The sequence below is a fragment of the Aquila chrysaetos genome, chromosome 6, assembly GCF_900496995.4.
Source record: "Aquila chrysaetos chrysaetos chromosome 6, bAquChr1.4, whole genome shotgun sequence".
Lineage (NCBI taxonomy): Eukaryota > Metazoa > Chordata > Aves > Accipitriformes > Accipitridae > Aquila > Aquila chrysaetos.
The window spans coordinates 32040275-32058918 of NC_044009.1; the positions used below are offsets into that span (position 1 = coordinate 32040275).

The following is an 18644-nucleotide window of genomic DNA, read 5'->3' on the forward strand; positions in this document are numbered from 1 at the left end:
ATCTCAGATCTCTGTCAGGTTGTATAGCTAAAGGTTGTGCTGTAAAGACAGCTTCCCACCCTAACACCAGGCAATTTGTCTGAAAGGGTCAGGCTGGCACCCTGACAGTAAGAATCACAACCACCTGATTTCTGAAAGCTTTTCACCATTGAAAGTACACAAAAAGTACAATCTGACTCCTTCAGGAGAAACGAAATTGTTTTTCTCATTCAAGAAGTTACATTCTATCAATTTGAATCATTTTCTACCTGTCTACAAAACTACACATGAAGAACAAAGGGGAAAACTCATGAGGACACAGGCTCAACAAGACTAAAGAAGAGAACACGCATGCTTACATGCTCTCACAGAACTTTGTAAGAGTGCTGGGCTTTTCCTGGTTGCGTCTTTGTCGAAACCAGCGTTGAATGCTGCGTACATCCCAGTCCAGCTGCTTGGAGAGGCCCTCCAGCCTCTTCTCATCTGGATGCTACAGAACAGAGAAGGATAAAAATAATTTCTTTGCCCAACTGCAGTAAGTCCACTTTAAATTTAGAACCACTGTAATTGCCTCTTGATGACTTAGAGGCTGCCTGTCAAACACATGGATACATAGAAATAAAATCACTTTCACAGAAATCTCTGCTGGCAGATCCACATCAAAATACGTTTACAGTAACTATTATTAATCTAGAAGGACATATGCTGTAATATTGCATGCAGGTTATTACTAATAAGAAAGTTAAAGGGGAAAATTGGATGAAAACTTGCTTGAAACTTGAAAGTGATGATAAATAGAGATAAAATGCCATGCATTTCTCGAGCAGTGGGGCTTACAAACACCCCCCTGCCAGCCACATGCTATGCCTGTTCCACCCTCCTGCATAAGGATCTTTGTCCTATCAACTGTTGCAGTAGTGGAGACTGTTTGACTGACATGGAAAGAAGATATATCCCATGTTTGTGCATATTAATGTTAAAAAATGAGGTCATTAAACAAAGTGACAACTTCTAAAGGAAAATCACCTTGACAACAGGGAGAGAGAATTTTTTTCTGTAAAATTAGCTACACACAATTATTCTCCAAAGCAGCAAATGTGGAACGTTCATTTCATTAGAGCAGCTGCAAGATGGTGCAGAGGTAGGGCAAAAGCAAAATGAGTCTGTCCTCAATTTGACTACTATATGGAGAAGAGCAGTACAGGCCATGTTTCTAATCATGCAGCAATTCTACCTGTACAGTACTGCATGAGGACTATTTATATATTTCTCCTGATCACACTCTTTTTTAAAGAAACAGAAAAAGCTTTTGGACAATTTGTTTTCTGGAGCTTTAGCTTTATTTCTGCAAGCCACTTACATACATTGAATGAGATGCAAGAGCTGCCACAATAAAGACTTTTTTAAATGTTGCAAGAGGTAAAACAGCAAAGCTTCCATCAGGCTGAAGTTTCATCTATCAGCCTCTAGGAAAAGACATGAAGGAAAGGGATGGGAAAGGATGAGACAAGAGAAGGGTAAAGTATTTGCCATACATCTCAAAAAAAAAAGAAAAAAAAGTTTTTTTACTCAACCAAAGTAGCCACTAGTTTTTCAATGGAAGGTTAAGAAAAGCCATTCTCTGTGACTTTAGAGAAATCAAATGATTGATGCAGCTCATGGGAGTTTGACCAGAGAGAACTGCTGCACATAACTCAAAAAAGACGGCTAGCTAAATCAGACAGTTTCTCTGAGAGCAGCTACCAGAAGCCCTACCAAACTCTTAAGTAAAAGTAAATACTTTCCTTTGGAGCTCTTCCCACTTGTCTCCATGCACTGGGTGCTGGCAGCTGTGTGTGCCAGCTTGTACCATGACTCACAGGCATTAGTTAGATTACTTCACACCCTCAGGCCCTGTGTTGGACTAGCAGATACTGCAAGGTAAAATTTAAAAAAAAAAAAAAATCCCACTCTTCCTCCAGCTGAGTCTGGGCAAGAGCACATGTGCTGCAGCTTTTAGAAACAAGGTATGTGCGATTCCCTCCCTGAAAACAGGACAAAAACCTCACCAAGTGCCATGGTGATCTTGGGAGACGGTAGGACACACAAGCAAGACAGATCCATGGCATATTGCGCTGTCCCTGACACTGAACCCAATTTTGCCCTCTATGACCCTAATACACTCTGCAGTTTAGGCTGATGCCTTTGCTGTGGCATGCCTAGCTGCAGGCTGGAGCTGAGGTGGGACTGAGAAGTTCCTGCAGCACAGTGACTTCGTCCTTGAGGCCTCCACAGGCCTTTTTGCTACAAAGCAGGTGACCACTGAGGTCTTCAGGAGATGCTAAAGGACACCTGCTCACTGCTACGGAAAAGCTCAGGATGCTTCAAAAGCACGGACAGGATGACATAGAGGTTTAGCTGAGATGTCATACAGTGAGAGCTGCAGAGACAGAGACATAAGTGGTAGAGGAAAAACTTGTATTGTACAAAAAAAATAATCTGTAAGCTCTAAAACATTATTCAGTCAGTTCCCCCCACTTTTCTAGCTGTGGACATTGAAGGACATTCATCACAATGTAAACAGCTGGGACACTAGCAAGCCACCAGCGTCCTGTGTTTAGGCAGTTCCCCTAGAAGGAGTAGCTTTGAAGTTTCATGGAAAACACAGTAAGGCCAATCTTACTGGCTCACAATTTGCTCTTTTTTCAAAAAAAACTGATGATTTTGTGGAAATTTCTAAAAGATAAGAAGCAAAAAGAAGTAGGTGGCCATATGGCACCTACAAAGTGTTTCTGTAACAACTTTTTTTGATTAAAGCTTACAGGAGACGTCACGAAGGGATCCACAACTGCTCAAGCTGGCATGCCAATGACAACCTTGACATTTGCGTGTTCTGATTTTAGCTGTAAAAAATGCAGCACTGCATTTAGCAGTTAGCTTTGTTTTGTTCAGACAGAGTTTATAGTGCCATATCCCACTTTATAAGGTAAATATTTTATTTAAATACTCTACCTTTGTAATAGCTGTGAAAACTTTTTCCAGGATAGCATTAGGTTGAGCTTTCTGTGGTCCGTTGGCTTGGACTTTAAGGCCTAAGGCACATGGTTTAGCAATGAACCTGTGAGAAACAGAAGAATGAAAAAAGAAAACAAGTTAAATCCTTCAGTTATTTACTTCATTACTGTTATCAATCAATGACATATGGTAAATGCGCCAACATTATAACCCTGCCAACAAAAACAATACTTATCCTTACAGCTCAAACGCAAGCTCATACAGGCAATTACATCGCAAAATAAGTAACATCACTTTGAAGGATGAAAGGAACTCCATGGAGCACATGAAACAAAGCATTTTCTTTCATGTTGTGAAAAAAAAGGATAGAACAAAAGCACAAGAGGAATGCCTCCTAGAGAAGCACCAACTAATGAAAGCAGGGCAGCTTGCAGAGATGAGGAGCACATAATATTCTCCTCCAAACAGAGCCTTTTTCATAAATCAGTTACTGCCTCAGGACTCCTTTTGCACAGTGGAAATTCAAACAAAGTCATTAAAGGCAGCAAGCACTTAAGCTGCCCAGTCAATACAATTTTCTAAACCATAAAGTTTAAATGGTGTTGAGCCATGCCTCAAAGACTTTGCTCTTCCTCCAAACTCTTCTGCTAAAATACGAAGCTGTCACAGATCCAAACACCAATCCGTAAGTTCATCCAGTTTATAAACTGGGTGTCTCTGATACATTTTAGAGATTAATTACATAGCTTACATTACATACATTCAAAGACCATCATTCCACTCACTGAAAGCTAAGTTATTTGTAACTATGAGTCCAACTCCGGAACCCCATGAAAGCTACAAAGTCTGTATAGGAATCACATTCATATATGAAGAGTATGAACTTCTGCCATCTTTGAGCTATGTAACTCTCAATTTCACTTTTTTAAGTGAAGACTTCCATTTCCTAAGACTTCATTTGCCAGCAGGGACCAAAACAACATACTCCGTAGTTAAGGAGTAGTTCCACGTTTATCCAGCTGAATGACCACAAGCTCTTAAGAATCATGGAATTCTTATCCACATGCAAGCCCCATTTTAAGCACTGTTTTGAGCTACAACTGCTGTTTCTGCTATGTTTAAGACCACACAGCTGATTAAAGAGAATTAAGTCCTAAGCAATGTTACAGTGCTTACAGCAATATCATTTGGTAAAGAAAGATGGGTGATGCAAACCCACCTTGTTTTCCCAAGGAAAAATTCTTGACACACTGATACCATTCCCATATGAAAGTCAATTCTAATAGCCTGAAATGATTTTGGTGACTATTTGTGAGAGGGGTGAGAACTCATATATCCAAAGACACATGCAGTGTGTCAGCGAACTCACTATTTGATCCTTGTATAAGAGGAAAAAAAAACTTAACACCTTATTAGACTCTGTAAAAAGTTTGGTTGCAATCTGGATCGGCTGCAGATTGCAACCATACTGCTAGCTCCACAGCATCAACCAAATCAATGGCACTGTAGCTGGTGTACATTCCCTGCTTTAGGGTTAACAGCTTGGATGATACCAGTTTCACTGCTGAGCTCGGGAAGAAAGCAGTTTTCTGCTCATGAAACAGAAGCATATAAGCTCTGTATATTTTGTATGTAAATACAGTGTAATCTAGCTACACTGGAAACTTGTACATTACTTAAAGTATACGGTGACAAAAGAAGAAGCAATAATTGTATTCTCTAGTCCAATATGGACATAACTAAACCAGTGCTGGCCATTGCTGTTAGCTGATAGCCAAAAAGGTAGCTGAAGAAGCTAACAAAACGTTCATAGAGTTTGATTTCAGAAATTTACTTTTATAATTTTAAGGAGTTGTAAAACACTTCTAGCCATGTAACAGAGGGGCTGAGAATCTTAGCATCTATGTCCATGTTTTGTACTGAAAAGCTGAACCCCCCCCCCGCCAAATTCCAGTCTTCACTATTCAAACAGTTTCCTGAAGAGGAAGCAATAGAGTCAGGCAAGAGTAAAGGCTAGGTAAGACAGTAAAGGGGATGTCAAGCAATGTTCAAGCTAATTTTACAAAGCCCTACAAGGAAACACTTACAAGTAGAGACAGGGCAGAAGAATGCTGTAGGTAGAATAAAAGCAAATAAATGAAAGACAACTTCTTCATCAGCTTCATGCATTCACAGAGGAACCCAAGCTCAGCCTTCACCAGCAACAGCAAGAGCAAGAAACCCACTAAATAAACACAAAAATAAAAATTGCTTCAGATGGATTTTCTGGGCACTGGCAAAGTCAGTCTAAGTCAGTCTCCTCTGAAGTAAGACTTGATTTGGGTTTTTTTTGTTTGTCAGTTTGGAGGGTGTGGGGTTTTTGTTTGGTTGGGTTTTTGGTGGTTGGGGGGGGGGGGTTGGGGGGGGTGTTGGTTTGGGGGTTTTTTTGTTGGTTTGTTTGTTTGTTTGGGGGTTTTTTTGTTTTGTTTTGTTTTACACACATACATCTTTCAACTTCTGTTCTGCTTTTCTCCTGCTCAGTGAAGTAATGAGATAGCCATGATATAACTCCAACAGAAAGGCAGGTCCTTAAACATGCTAGTTTAAAAGAAAAAAAAATTAATTTGGTAAAGTCAAAAGCAGATTAAAAAGCCCCAGTTAGAAAAATTCCACAAGGAGCAATTCCAACAAGCATCATGCTGAGCTGATCTTCATTTAAATCTAAGCAAACCAGCTGGGTTTGCTTAAATGCTATTCTTAAAATGACATATCTTGCTAATGAACAGCCTAGATAAATCCAGGACAAAGCACAGATACAGCATTTGTGTAGATTTTAAAAAGAGAAGAGAATTGTAATATTGATGTTATACCTGTTACCTAAAATGAAACACGTTTTCTGCTTCAATCTGGTATTTTCTAAACAGGAATACAAATTTTTCTTCCTTTGCTGCTTATGTTTTTCACATGCACCGGAGGAATGGGCACGTGACCAGAACAAGGGTCCACAAGGACAGCAAAGCACAGTAAGGATGTGTGCAGGGTACACTACTGCAAGACACAGGATGATCTTGGCCAGCTATGTCAGGGAGGAAGGGACATGGAAAGCTTAAAAAAACCCACAGAGGTCTCTCTCCTGATATGCTCTTGTGGCCTTTCTCCACTTTTGAAAAAAAGCTTTAAAAAAATCCCCTCAAGGGATTGTTAATTCCTGTTAGGACACTCAAGGGAAGTAAAGCATTTTTAACAGAAACATTTTACATGCCTTCAATACTGAGCAGGTCTGACCACCAATTCAAGTGTGCAGGAGCCATGTCCATGTGATTACCTTTGGTGGAACTGGTAAAATTTAAGAGATATTTTTTACTTTTCATAAAAAAACTTAACAAATTCAAGCTATACTTTGCAGTATAAAAATTGCTTTTCAAGGTTAAGATAGAATTTAAAAGTAGAATTTAATCAATAGGATCCCAAATGCCACACCAGGTACCATAAAAAGCATTGTTAACATAATTCTCACCAATAGTTTTCCATAATAATTTAAATAGATCCATAAGTAAACAAAACAATTAATGTCTGATACATGTACAAACTATGAGCATTTTGCCAAATGTTGCACTTCTTAAAAGCACTATTCATTTTTTCCATTTCTGCTAACGCTGTGGTATTCAGTTCCCTAAGCAGTCTTACTGAAGCCCATGGGACTATTTATCACATAAGGTACTGCAATTAAGAGTGAAGAACTATTGTGAAAGAGTAAGAAGAGCAGAATTGAATATATTGCCAGTTCTTCTCTTTAAAACACGTAAATCTGAACAAACGCCACACTAATAACTCTTGTTCAATGGATTCCAGTACAGCTGACTTGAAAGCTGGTATTCAATTACACAGAAATTAAAGGACAAGCATTTTTTGCCAAATGCAGCCCCATCTATTCTGGAACTAAAAGTGAAAGACCAACATAAACAAGGGAATTAAACTCAGAATTCAAGAACCTTTTTAAAGGCAGCTTCCCCATTCACAGTCTAAAGCCACATTTAAAAACAAAACCAACCCAAAAAGCCCACAGCCAGCTAGTTCAGGTAACGTCTATTACTGCAGAGCATCGGAGCTGAAAGCACTCAGTCTTTGCAGGCCCATAAATACTGCACCATCTGCCTGAAGAAGACAAGCATTTCCGAGTGTCCTGCACCCCTAAAGGCAGGCGCTGGTTTGCATTTTAGATCCTGTCCGTTTTTCTCAAATTCATTATTTACAACAGTGACAGCAAGGCCTTATACTCCAACCCAAACTCAGAAATTAGTTTTTCTCCAGCAAGGGGTCAAGAAATCCTTTGCAAAATGATCCCTCACCTCTCCTAGAGCATAATAAGAAGCACCATTTCACCAGAATTATGTAAATTTGATCAAGAACAAGTACCATGTGGGTTTCCCACTTGCCCTTTAACAAAGGCCAACTAGACAAAGACAGCCACTATTACAACAGATGAGTAAGTAGAAAAAGGAGAAGTAAAAAAACCAAACAAACAAAAACCCCCCAAAAACAAAGCCAAGAAAAACCCCTAAAAATTAACTTTGCCCTGGTGGAAGAAGATAAATGCCAGTTGGCCACCACTTGCTCTTTGCAGTGATCGCAGTGGGCACAGTGCTACTTAGAGGGAGACGAGGATACCACCTGGCCATCAACCCCGGGGGGGAGATGAAACCCCAAACCCACAGCCTCTTCAGAAGCCATTGCCACCACTCCACACTAGACGTCTAATTCCTCACACTCAGAAAATTACAGCTTAAAAATATGCTGGCTCCACTTCCTGGGCACTCCACACCCTGTAAAAGTTTCTCTTTAGAAATACAAACAGATCAGATCTGTCATGAGCACAAATCATCCTGGACACATCAACTGGAAATATAACTGCAGTATCACTGATAAAATAACCTCTAATAAAAGAGTAAGGAAAATGCCCCCACTGGCTCACAGAGCTCTTTCTGTTCTCCTTCACCAGCTATTTGAACCTTACTAATTAATTACCATGTAAACTTTTTAGTTTATTGCTTTTTGTCTTGACAAATTACATCATTTTAATCCCAGAATTAACTAGAAATGTTAGCGTTGACCCTCATAATCCTTGGAGGCTGATGTACATTAGCACAGTCTGCATTGAATAAATATTTTTTTTTCAAAGTATCATGAGGGAGGAGGAAAAAAGTAAAAAGACCTTTTTTTGTGATTCTCTGGATTTTACTACAAATCAAACAGCCCTATTTGCGACATGTATCTTTGCCCTGAATTTGGTCAGAAACTAATATATAGCAACTCTGTAGTCATCTGGGACACTGGAAATATGCCTGTAGGGCCTTCCTATAGCACGTGAATGTAGTGTTTCCATACCAGCAGGTTATCTGCCATTTCTGAGAGGACCACAGTGGCTACCCTTTAGCAAAACCACATTTGACAGTTTCTCAGCAGCTTTGAAGATGCTCAAACCACCACAGAGCCCACAACAGGTAAAGAGGGATTACAGGTTTTTTAAACAGCCTAAAAGATCTGCAAGAATTAAGGCTTTCCAAACAGGGCCACAAAAAAAAAAAAAAAAAAACCAACAAAACACCACAAACCCCAAAACAAACCATTAAGCTAACAGGGCAAATGAATATTTGATTCATGTAATTAAATATGCTTTTTTTTTTTTTTTTAAATGTATGAGGAGATATAAAGAAAAAACTCAATGGTTCGTTCTTAACTTTCAATTTAAGAAATAACAGTCTTAAAATAATTGACAATGTTAGCTGGCAAGTGATACATGTTAACCAGTTCAAAGCAGGTTTGGTTTCCTTCCCATGCCCTTTGAAGTGATAAAATTGTACTACTTTGCAATGCTTATTTGTCAAATGTTTCTGCTTTATTTAGAAACTTGCTTCATTTCACCAAAATCCTCTCTAGAACAAGACAGCAAGAATCCAGAAATTGAAAACCATAAACCTTTCTCCATTTTTACTGAGGTAAAAAAGCAAAAGAAAGGGGGGCGAGGCAGAAACCAAAACAAAAAACCAACCAAAACCAATCTCCACAACTCTCTCCCCCCACAAGCTGATAAGAAAGGGGCCCAGGAATGGGGAAGCAATAGACTGAATAACAAAAAAGTCTGCTATAGATTCCCCCCCGCTGCGGGAGGATAACAACTTACTATCTGATCCTTGATTTTATTATACTGTCTTAATATAGTCTGCAATAAAGGCTATTGAACTCACGTCCAATTATTTTTACAAAAGGATATGGACAAGATTATCCATTCAAGAGAACCCCAATCAAGATGAAGTTCTTTGATGTAGATGAAGAAGGGTGGTTTACACTTCTGCATTTAAAAGTGGCATACCTAAAATAAGTCACCATCACAAGGGATGGAGCTGCAAGAAGTCTTATTAGGCCCCAAACCCAGGAATAACTGCCAACAAAATAAGCTTAGATTATTTTTTTTATTATTTATGGACTTCCCCCAACAGATTTAATAAGCTGTCCTGCCATTCACATGCAATATGTTTTAAATGTTATTGTACGTCAAGGTTTCTGAAATTTATTAAATTTTTCATTTAAAACTTTCAAACTACATGCACTGAGACAAGTGACCTGTCTGCTCCTTGACCTTGAAACCTCTCCTAAAGATTGCAAGCAAAAACTGAATTTGTTTCAGTTTCTGCCCCATTACTGTCATTTCTTAGTTTTGCGTCAACCTTCTTGTTCCTCCTGAGTCTTGTTAAAGCATCTAGGTGTAACGCATTTTAATGGCTAACAGGCTCTGGAAAATCTTCTTCCCACAAATTAGAAAACCTTTTTTCCTTTATGTGTTTCAAGCACAGTAAGCTTCTTCCTTCACTTAAACAACTTGATTTTGTGGCCAACTTCAATATGGAAGCCCACTCCCTTGGTGGCTTTCATCAGTACAAGAGAGAAAAGCTAAGCTAGTGCACGTTTCACTTTTTTTTTTTTTTTTTAATGTTTGTTGATCACAGCTTGAATCGTTCCCTTTTGTCTTTCATTTTTATCAAAAGTAGGTCATATTGTGGACCAACAGACAAGACTAATGGTCTCTTATTAGAGCCCAAAACTTAAGAGGCCCATCCATCCCCTGAGCAACAATTCATCTTCTGGGAAGGTACCTCAGTCTGACACAAAGCATCTTCATAAAATCACCCTGGAGACTGCTCCTACATGATCTGTGCTAACATTAAAAATTTCATGAAGCCATCAGGCAGAACCCTGGCTACAAAGTCCCCATGAACACTGAGAATATGCATTTTTGCTTTAGCCTTTCATGTCCACAAAGACATTTGAGTCAATTTCTTGCCAGTGCATGATAAGAGTTTGAATCTCCCCTTCCAGAGCATGCTGAGCATGCATCTACATGAAGAAATTTGAGAAAACTACAGCGGACATGAAGTGTGCAGAGCATCTCTGAGTCATCTCCAAGTATAACGAACTCTAGTTTGAGCTAAGTGGTATACTGTGATTACATACATACAGCATCTCTGTGAACCTGGTAAAAACTCTCACTTGGATGCAGGCATAGTTCAAGTGGTGCTTGCATAAAAGACTGCTCATGTTGCTAACACGACCCACCTGTGAGCTCCAAATTAAGTATGTGCATCAAATCTCACCGTTTCCTATCAATGTATTTACAAATACCAGGGAAGGTAGTTACAACCAGCAAAAATTCCCCTCTGTGCTAAAGAGGTGCCCAAATCTGTTTTGAAGAGTCTGGCTCCCTTTTTGAAAGACTGATGGAGAACAAATTTTCCCAGCTCATCTACTTTATGGTCTCTAAACACAGATTGTTCCAGGAATTTATGATTACCATTGTCTGACTTGTTGAACATTGCTTGCTGGTTTTAAACAGAAACAATCTAAATTTGCTCTAACTACAAGGATGAGTGAAAGCAGAAGAGGCTTGTTTCTGAGCAGATGCTCAACAGATTTACTGCCATGACACACAAAAACAATTGCTGAATTTGTTTTATTATTTTTGTATGACTGACCTACTTAATTCAGAAGTTACTTGTATCACTAATTAAAAAAAGCAGAAAAATCTTAATAGTCCTAGGACAAATTCAGTAGATAAGACAAGAGTAGTCACTTCAGCATACCTATCCCAGCACTGATTTTGGCTTTATGTTTCCCAACACCTTCTGCTACAGAAGGCCCACCAGCATACAATGTCTGAAGCACAGGCAGGGGTCTTAACCCAGTTAACCTCATCCAGTAGCTATACAGGAAAGTTAACTTCACTAAAATTTGTCGGGTGTGCTGGGAAATGGGTCACAACTCCTGCAATGAAACCTTTTCAAAGGTAAGAACCTGCTTGTTCAAGCAAGAAGCCCAGCACACAACTCGGTACGTCAGCAAGAGCCTTCTGCTGCTGAGCATCACAAGTGCTGCCTCAGAGGGCAGTGCACAGGAGAGCTCAGAGCCAACTTTTTCAGGGGGACCTATTCCCAACCCTCCTCAAATGACTTCAGAAAAGCACACATACACATCTGCCTTTCATCTGAGATGCTTTTCCTTCTCTTCTTTTTAGAGATGCATTAGCCATTATTTTCACACGAGCATCATTATCCCATACCTCCCATCAAATTATACAAACTAAGCACTATACTGTGGAACCCACGTGTGTTTAGAAAAAACAGCTAAGCAGCTTGCAGGAGAATTCAGCTTACTGAACTAATGAGATTTTGTCTTTCTTTGGCTCAAATTATTAGACAGCATTTACACTCACTAGAGGGGAAAAAAGATTGCTGGAAAATCAGTACTTTGGGGTTTGGGGTTTTTTTTCAAGGTTTTGAAAGCTTCTTGTTAATGTTTTGACCTGAGAAACCTTTCCAACAAGGAAACATGTTTCTGACCTCGGGATTTCTACAAAGTATTCTAAGTTTCATTAAAAGGCTTTAAAAAAACCCTAAACCCCAAACCAACCAGCTGAAAAAACCCCAAACCAACCTGCACATCGATCACCAATGTCCTGCTACTTCTTAAACACAGAGCTGGGAAGCTATTTGAAATCCTTCCTAACAAAGGGCATTGCTCTTCCCTCATAACAAAAATCAAAGTACACATCAAACTGACAGTAGAAAATGCATCTATTACAATACTTGGACCTCAGGGACCATGGCTGGCAGCAGCCTGCAGTGCCACTGAGGGCTGGTGGAACTAATGGTGTGGAATGAGAATCTGCTCATCTAAAATAAGGAAGTGCAATCCAATACTTTACTGAGTGCAGGTATTTGCTAGGATATAGCATGGGCAGAGTCCTAGAAGCCAGTGGTGGCAGAAGCCAATGCATCGCTACACATGGGCTCTATCGGGCTTGCTCCATCGGCTAGATACCCCTCTGGAATACCAGTCATGGGTACTCAAGTACCGCCACAGCCCCTGTAATGCTACAGCACCACTCCCATGCATTTTTCTGCCTTTTGCCAGAAATATTCTTTCTTTTAATATCGAAGATGGGTATAAAAGGCAGGCTAAAGAATAGCACTACAACTGTAACACTTGATGCAATAGGAGTACTGACATGTACACACAATAGCTGTATAAAACTACTCTATCTCTGCTTGCAAGAGCAATGCTTCGCCTTCAAAAAGGTTTTAGTAATTTTTAAGCGGTGAAAAAAAAGTGCCCTATAAATTCAGCACATTGTCCTACCAAAACAGCATTCAGCATCAAGTGTTTTTTCATACTTTGGATGCTATGAAAGTGACAAATGGTTTTATACAGACCAGCTTTAGAGAAGAAAATTTGGTCACAGTAATCTGCTTGGGGGCAATAAAGGACTGAAGGGCTTCCGTCCAAGAGTACTTTCACATAATAGAAAGTTTCACTTTACTCAACAGTCTGTGAAAGGTAGCTGTGTTAAAAAAGGGATTTAGTAGTTGTATTTCAGCTTGCAGGCTTACCGGTTAGCGCAGTGCTAATGCACACCATTTTAAGTAAATAACTTATCCTCATCACTCAACAGCATTATGAAGAAATGCTTTGTCCTACAGAGCTACTCTTAAGGAACACAACTGATATGACTGACCCATACCATTCAATTACTGTAAAACTGTTCTTTTTTGCAGCTGGATTTCTCACATTTATATGGTCCTGCCTTTTTTTTTTCTTTTTAACTGAACATACACGTCTAACTTACAATCTCCTCACTGCGCAAAGTTAAAAAGATCCCCTTTTTCCTGAGATTTTGCTCCTATCACAAAAAACATGACCAGTAACATCTGTTTGGCTTGAGCTACATTTGCACACTTGCTAGCTCCCATCACAAACTGCAGGCCAGACCCTGCTGATCACGGCCCCAATTCCAGCCACTGTTCACACATGCTGCTAAACTGTTTTGCCTCACTGAGCTGGTAAACCTATTTAATCCTTTTTCTCACAAGTGGAAAAGTTAGTAGGAGTCTCTCTCAAGTTGTAGGTCAGTTCATAACAGGACTGACTGGAGCAGAGGATGTTCAGCCACCAATAAGGGAATACCCCAGCGCAGCCCCTACCAGCAGTGCTCCAGTTGCTTGTCCAGTTAGTAAGTTACTAACAAAATGGGACGCAAACAAGGCCAGCAGCTTACAAACAGAAGTAGCCATATTTTCCAAACATGGAAGCAATTTTTTTTTTAAATATATGCATGCATAAAGTTATAAGCATTTTAGTTTCTCCTAAAACTCTGCAAGACCAAAGAGCTGAAGTGGGGAGGAACTGCATGCTCTCCAGAATAGCAACAAGAACTGCACAAACGTAGAGAAAGGTCACAAACAAATATTTTTGCAGCCAGCTGCCTAATGCCTTCTTTCTTTGTAATGTCTAAAAATAAAAGAGTTTAGTCACTCTGTAACTTTCCAGGCACAGATGAAGCAGAGGGAGAAGGGAACAGAAGGGGAGATGTACTCCAGTCCCCCCCTCTCACACACAGTGCCTCCTCTCTGCTGCCCTCCACCAGCATCACCACAGCTGTAGAAGGTATGGATGATACAGTGCTGAAGGCATCACACTCACACTTTTTGCCCACAGTAAAATCAGGATACATGAGTCAGGGTCAGTGGTAAAATTCACGTCTCCAAAATTCTAGCCCACTGCTAAAGGTCAGTGGAGATAAAAATATTCTCCCAACTTTTAAAAAGCTGCACCTTAGGGACCTTCTAGACCAAAAAAGGCATCTTTGCACACAGCAGTCCCCAAAGAGCTGCCCCTCCCTCCCCAAGCAAGCCGCTGAGCCCATGCAAACTTTCGACACTCTGTGGCAGAGCTTCCCAGTGTAAATTCAGACTGTGCAAAGACAACCATCTCCCTTCATTTGGAATTTGTCACTTGCCAGTTTCATTTCTGGTCCTTTACTTCTTACACTGAGTAAAAATGAACAGTCAATCCCAATGCATCCTTTCCATGCCACTCCTGACCCTATAGATTTGTCTCCTACTCCACTCTGCCACCTCCTAAAATACAGAGCTGATAAGTCCCTTTATTTCAGCAAGTCTGGGACAACCAAAGCAATGAGCCAGTCATAAAACATCTACATATGAAAAGACACATAGCCCAAATGGGATTAAATGATGGACAGAGAAAAGGGCAGGAAGAAAGCACAGATGGAAAGGGAAGATCGACAATTTAATTTTTAAATTGCAGTAGGTCACCCTAATACAATGGCTCTGTTCTAACCCACCAGGCGCTGCAGCATTACTTTATCTTTTATTTGGTCACATTGTCAGTACGTGAGCAAGAAAAAAAAATAAAATATTGTGAGCAATACCTGTGTCTACATTAAAGCTGTAGCCAAGGCATACCATCATCCACCAGCCCCTTGGCACGTACACACAATTTTAATGCAGCCCTCCTTCATTTACCAAGGCAGCTTCCAAGATGCAAAAAGAAGCTGCAGTTACCTGCCACTTGGACATGACCCAAAAGTTGCTAAGTGGCTCAGAGCAACTGTCTAAAGAAGTAAAAGCCTCAGCAATCATTTTGATAAATAACAACTCTGCCCACTAGAAAGCCAATGCTACTCCTCCAGGTTCCTCTGTGGTAGTTCTTAGCCTGGTCATTAAGCGATAGCTTATCTCATCAATGTCCTCTTACATTCCAATTTATTTTCCTTACTCTATTCTATTTACTACCAGGAGGCAAAATAATGAAGGATGTAGTTAAAAATCTGTAGGGATCACTCTAACAACAATCAGTCCATCTGATATTATTACAAAAGACTGTAGCAAGTCACAGAACAGAACTGGACAGCTCAGCAATGCCTTCCTGGAAAATATTAAAAGGTGTCTGAAACATTGAGAAATTATATTGTTCACCCAGAACAGGAACGCATTAAGTTACATCGAGTTAGCATGCATTTTTTGAAAGTAGACGAGATAGAAGGTGCTTTATATTCAATGGAACATAAAAAAAAAAATTTAAGTACTCAAAATGTTTCAGTGCTTGTCTGGCTCAAGGATCCCACCCTGCTGCCTTCCTCCACAGGTTCTGCAACCAGTGTCCCTGAGCAAGGGCAGGTGCTGCATGACTGGCAATGCCCAAACCTCTGCCCATCTGCTACAAGCGTGCATTTGCGCTTGAGCAAATGATCCACCCTGCCTGCATGATTTATAGGCATGCCCTATTCCTGAACATTATCATCACACTACCTGGGAGAGGCACAAACTTCAGCTCTTGAAAGAAGAGGACACACACCACAAAGTATTTGAATATTTGTAAGCTTCCTCTTTGTCCCCTTGGGAGTTTGGCTCCTCCACTGTGGGTGGGCTGTCATGGCATATGACAGAGAGGATTTAAATATGTGCCTCACTCTTACTGACAAACCAGTACCTCTGGTGGAAATCCCTCCCTACATGTAGGGGAAATTTCTCCCTACATCAGAAGGTAGGATGCGTTTCAGGAACTTTCCTGCTCTGAGATGAAAGCTCACACAAAATCTTTCTTTTGGTGAAGACTGTTCCCTTTGAAGAGGGAATAGGTCATGGATACCTCACAGTAGGATGGTTGTATTTCTGTAAGTACTTAGAATCATAGAAACATAGAATCATTTAGGTTGGAAAAGACCTTCAAGATCATCGAGTCCAACCATCAACCATGCCCACTAAACCATGTCCTGGAGTGCCTTGTCTACACGCTTTTTGAATACCTCCAGGGATGGTAACTCAACCACTTCCCTGGGCAGCCTGTTCCAATACCTGACAACCCTTTCAGTAAAGAAATTTTTCCTAATATCCAACCTAAACCTCCCCTGCCACAACTTGAGGCCATTTCCTCTCGTCCTGTCTCCAGCCACCTGACAGAAGAGACCAGCACCCACCTCACTACAACCTCCTTTCAGGTAGTTGTAGAGAGCAAGAAGGTCTCCCCTCAGCCTCCTTTTCTCCAGAATAAACAACCCCAGCTCCCTCAGCTGCTCCTCACAGGACTTGTGCTCCAGGCCCCTCACCAACTCGGTTGCCCTTCTCTGGACACGCTCCAGCACCTCAATGTCTTTCCTGTAGTGAGGGGCCCAAAACTGAACACAGTACTCAAGGTGCAGCCTCACCAGTGCGGAGTACAGGGGAACAATCCCTTCCCTGCTCCTGCTGGCCACACTATTTCTGATACAGGCCAGGATGCCGTTGGCCTTCTTGGCCACCTGGGCACACTGCTGGCTCATATTCAGCTGGCTGTCAACCAGCACCCCCAGGTCTTTCTCTGCCGTGCAGTTTTCCAGCCACTCTTCCCCAGGCTTGTAGCGCTGCATGGGGTTGCTGTGACCGAAGTGCAGGACCTGGCACTTGGCCTTGTTGAACCTCATACAACTGGCCTCGGCCCATCGGTCCAGCCTGTCCAGATCCCTCTGTAGAGCCTTCCTACCCTCGAGCAGATCAACCCTCCCTCCCAACTTGGTGTCATCCGCAAACTTACTGAGGGTGCACTCAATCCCCTCATCCAGCTCATTGATAAAGATATTAAAGAGAACTGGCCCCAATACTGAGCCCTGGGGAACACCACTTGTGACCTGCCCCCAACCGGATTTAACTCCATTCACCACAACCCTCTGGGCTTGTCCATCCAGCCAGTTTTTCACCCAGCAAAGAGTACACTTGTCTAAGCCATGAGTCGCCAGCTTCTCAAGGAGTATGCCATGAGAGACAGTGTCAAAGGCCTTGCTGAAGTCCAGGTAGACAACATCCACAGCCTTTCCCTCATCTGCTAGGTGGGTCACCTGCTCATAGAAGGAGAACAAGTTGGTCAAGCAGGACCTGCCTTTCGTAAACCCATGCTGACTGGGCCTGAGCCCCTGGTTGCCCTGCACATGCCATGTGAGCGCACTCAAGACGAACTGTTCCATAATCTTCCCCAGTACTGAGTTCAAGCCGACAGGCCTGTAGTTCCCCGGATCCTCCCTCCGACCCTTCTTGTAAATGGGCGTCATGTTGGCAAGCCTCCAGTCCTCTGGGACCTCCCCTGTTGACCAGGATTGCTGATAGATGATGGAGAGTGGCTTGGCAAGCACCTCCGCCAGCTCCCTCAGTACTCTTGGATGGATCCCGTCTGGTCCCATAGATTTGTGAGTGTCCAGATGGCATAGTAGGTCACTAACTACTTCCTCCTGGATTAAGGGGGGTATATTCTGCTCTTCGTCCTGCCTTCCAGCTCAGGGGGCAGAGTACCCTGAGCATAACTGGTCTCACTATTAAAGACTGAGGCAAAGAAGGCATTAAGTACCTCAGCCTTTTCCTCATCTTTGGTGGCAATGTTCCCCTCTGTATCCAATAAAGGATAAATATTATCCTTAGCTCTCTTTTTGTTGTTAACGTATTTGTAAAAATATTTTTTGTTGTCCCTTACAATAGTGGCCAGATTGAGTTCTAGCTGAGCTTTTGCCCTTCTAATTTACTCTTCCTCTACTTGAAATAGGGATGGTTAGTTTGACTTGGAAGTTAAGCTTTCATTCCAAGAGCCACCGTCACAAAATCATCAAACCTTTTCAGCGAACTTCAAGATGAACCTATTTTCATCCTGGCTGGCAGGTATTAGTCACACAAGATGATCACAATGGTATTAATTCACTATATTTTTTATATGTATGTGAGCACATGTATATATCTACACAGAAAGACATACATATATAAAGCATATGTAATGGCATATATATTTATATATTTGTGTATAGGTATATGTTATATATGTGTATGTATACACAATCAAACTTCAGCATACTGTCTGACTATTCAACTACAAGAATCAGAGCCTTATTTCTTTCTAGACACTTTGCACAAACTCAGAACAAAACCCTGTCCCTAACTGGTACAAAAATCTAGTTTCAGTTTATTTCTAATTAGTTTCCAATACAAAAAGATAACAGGTACATGTAGATATTCAGGAAACCTATTTCTGAAGAAGCATGCAGCCAAACTACACAATAAATTGTTTTGCCTATTTTATCCTTACATTGAGATTACTTAAGAAGATAAGGACTGTTCAAAATTCACAGCTGGAATTTCCAGCTGGATTCAACAAAGCTGGGACAGGGCAGGCTCCCCCAAGCTGTCCCCACCTGCCCAGGCACAGCACTCTGAGCACGGGCAGGCAACTGAAGAGCTCAGGCTTCTTTACCCACACTTGTGCCACCCTGCCACCTTTACTGCAGCCACAGAAGCAGCAGATTACAGCTTCGAGAAACTGAAGAC

At 41.2% G+C, this 18644-nt stretch overlaps 1 protein-coding gene across 2 annotated transcripts in view; it reads right to left on the minus strand.

The window, feature by feature from the left end:
• Window positions 1-18644, minus strand: part of CERS6 (ceramide synthase 6) — a 133018-nt gene that overhangs the window by 87484 nt on the left and 26890 nt on the right. For both annotated transcript variants that reach the window (XM_030018763.1, XM_030018762.1), the window contains exons 2-3: window positions 2971-3076; window positions 339-469 (exon numbers count right to left, since the gene is read on the minus strand). In XM_030018763.1, the coding sequence (XP_029874623.1) occupies window positions 339-469; window positions 2971-3076 (237 nt within the window). The remainder of the gene's footprint in view (window positions 1-338; window positions 470-2970; window positions 3077-18644) is intronic.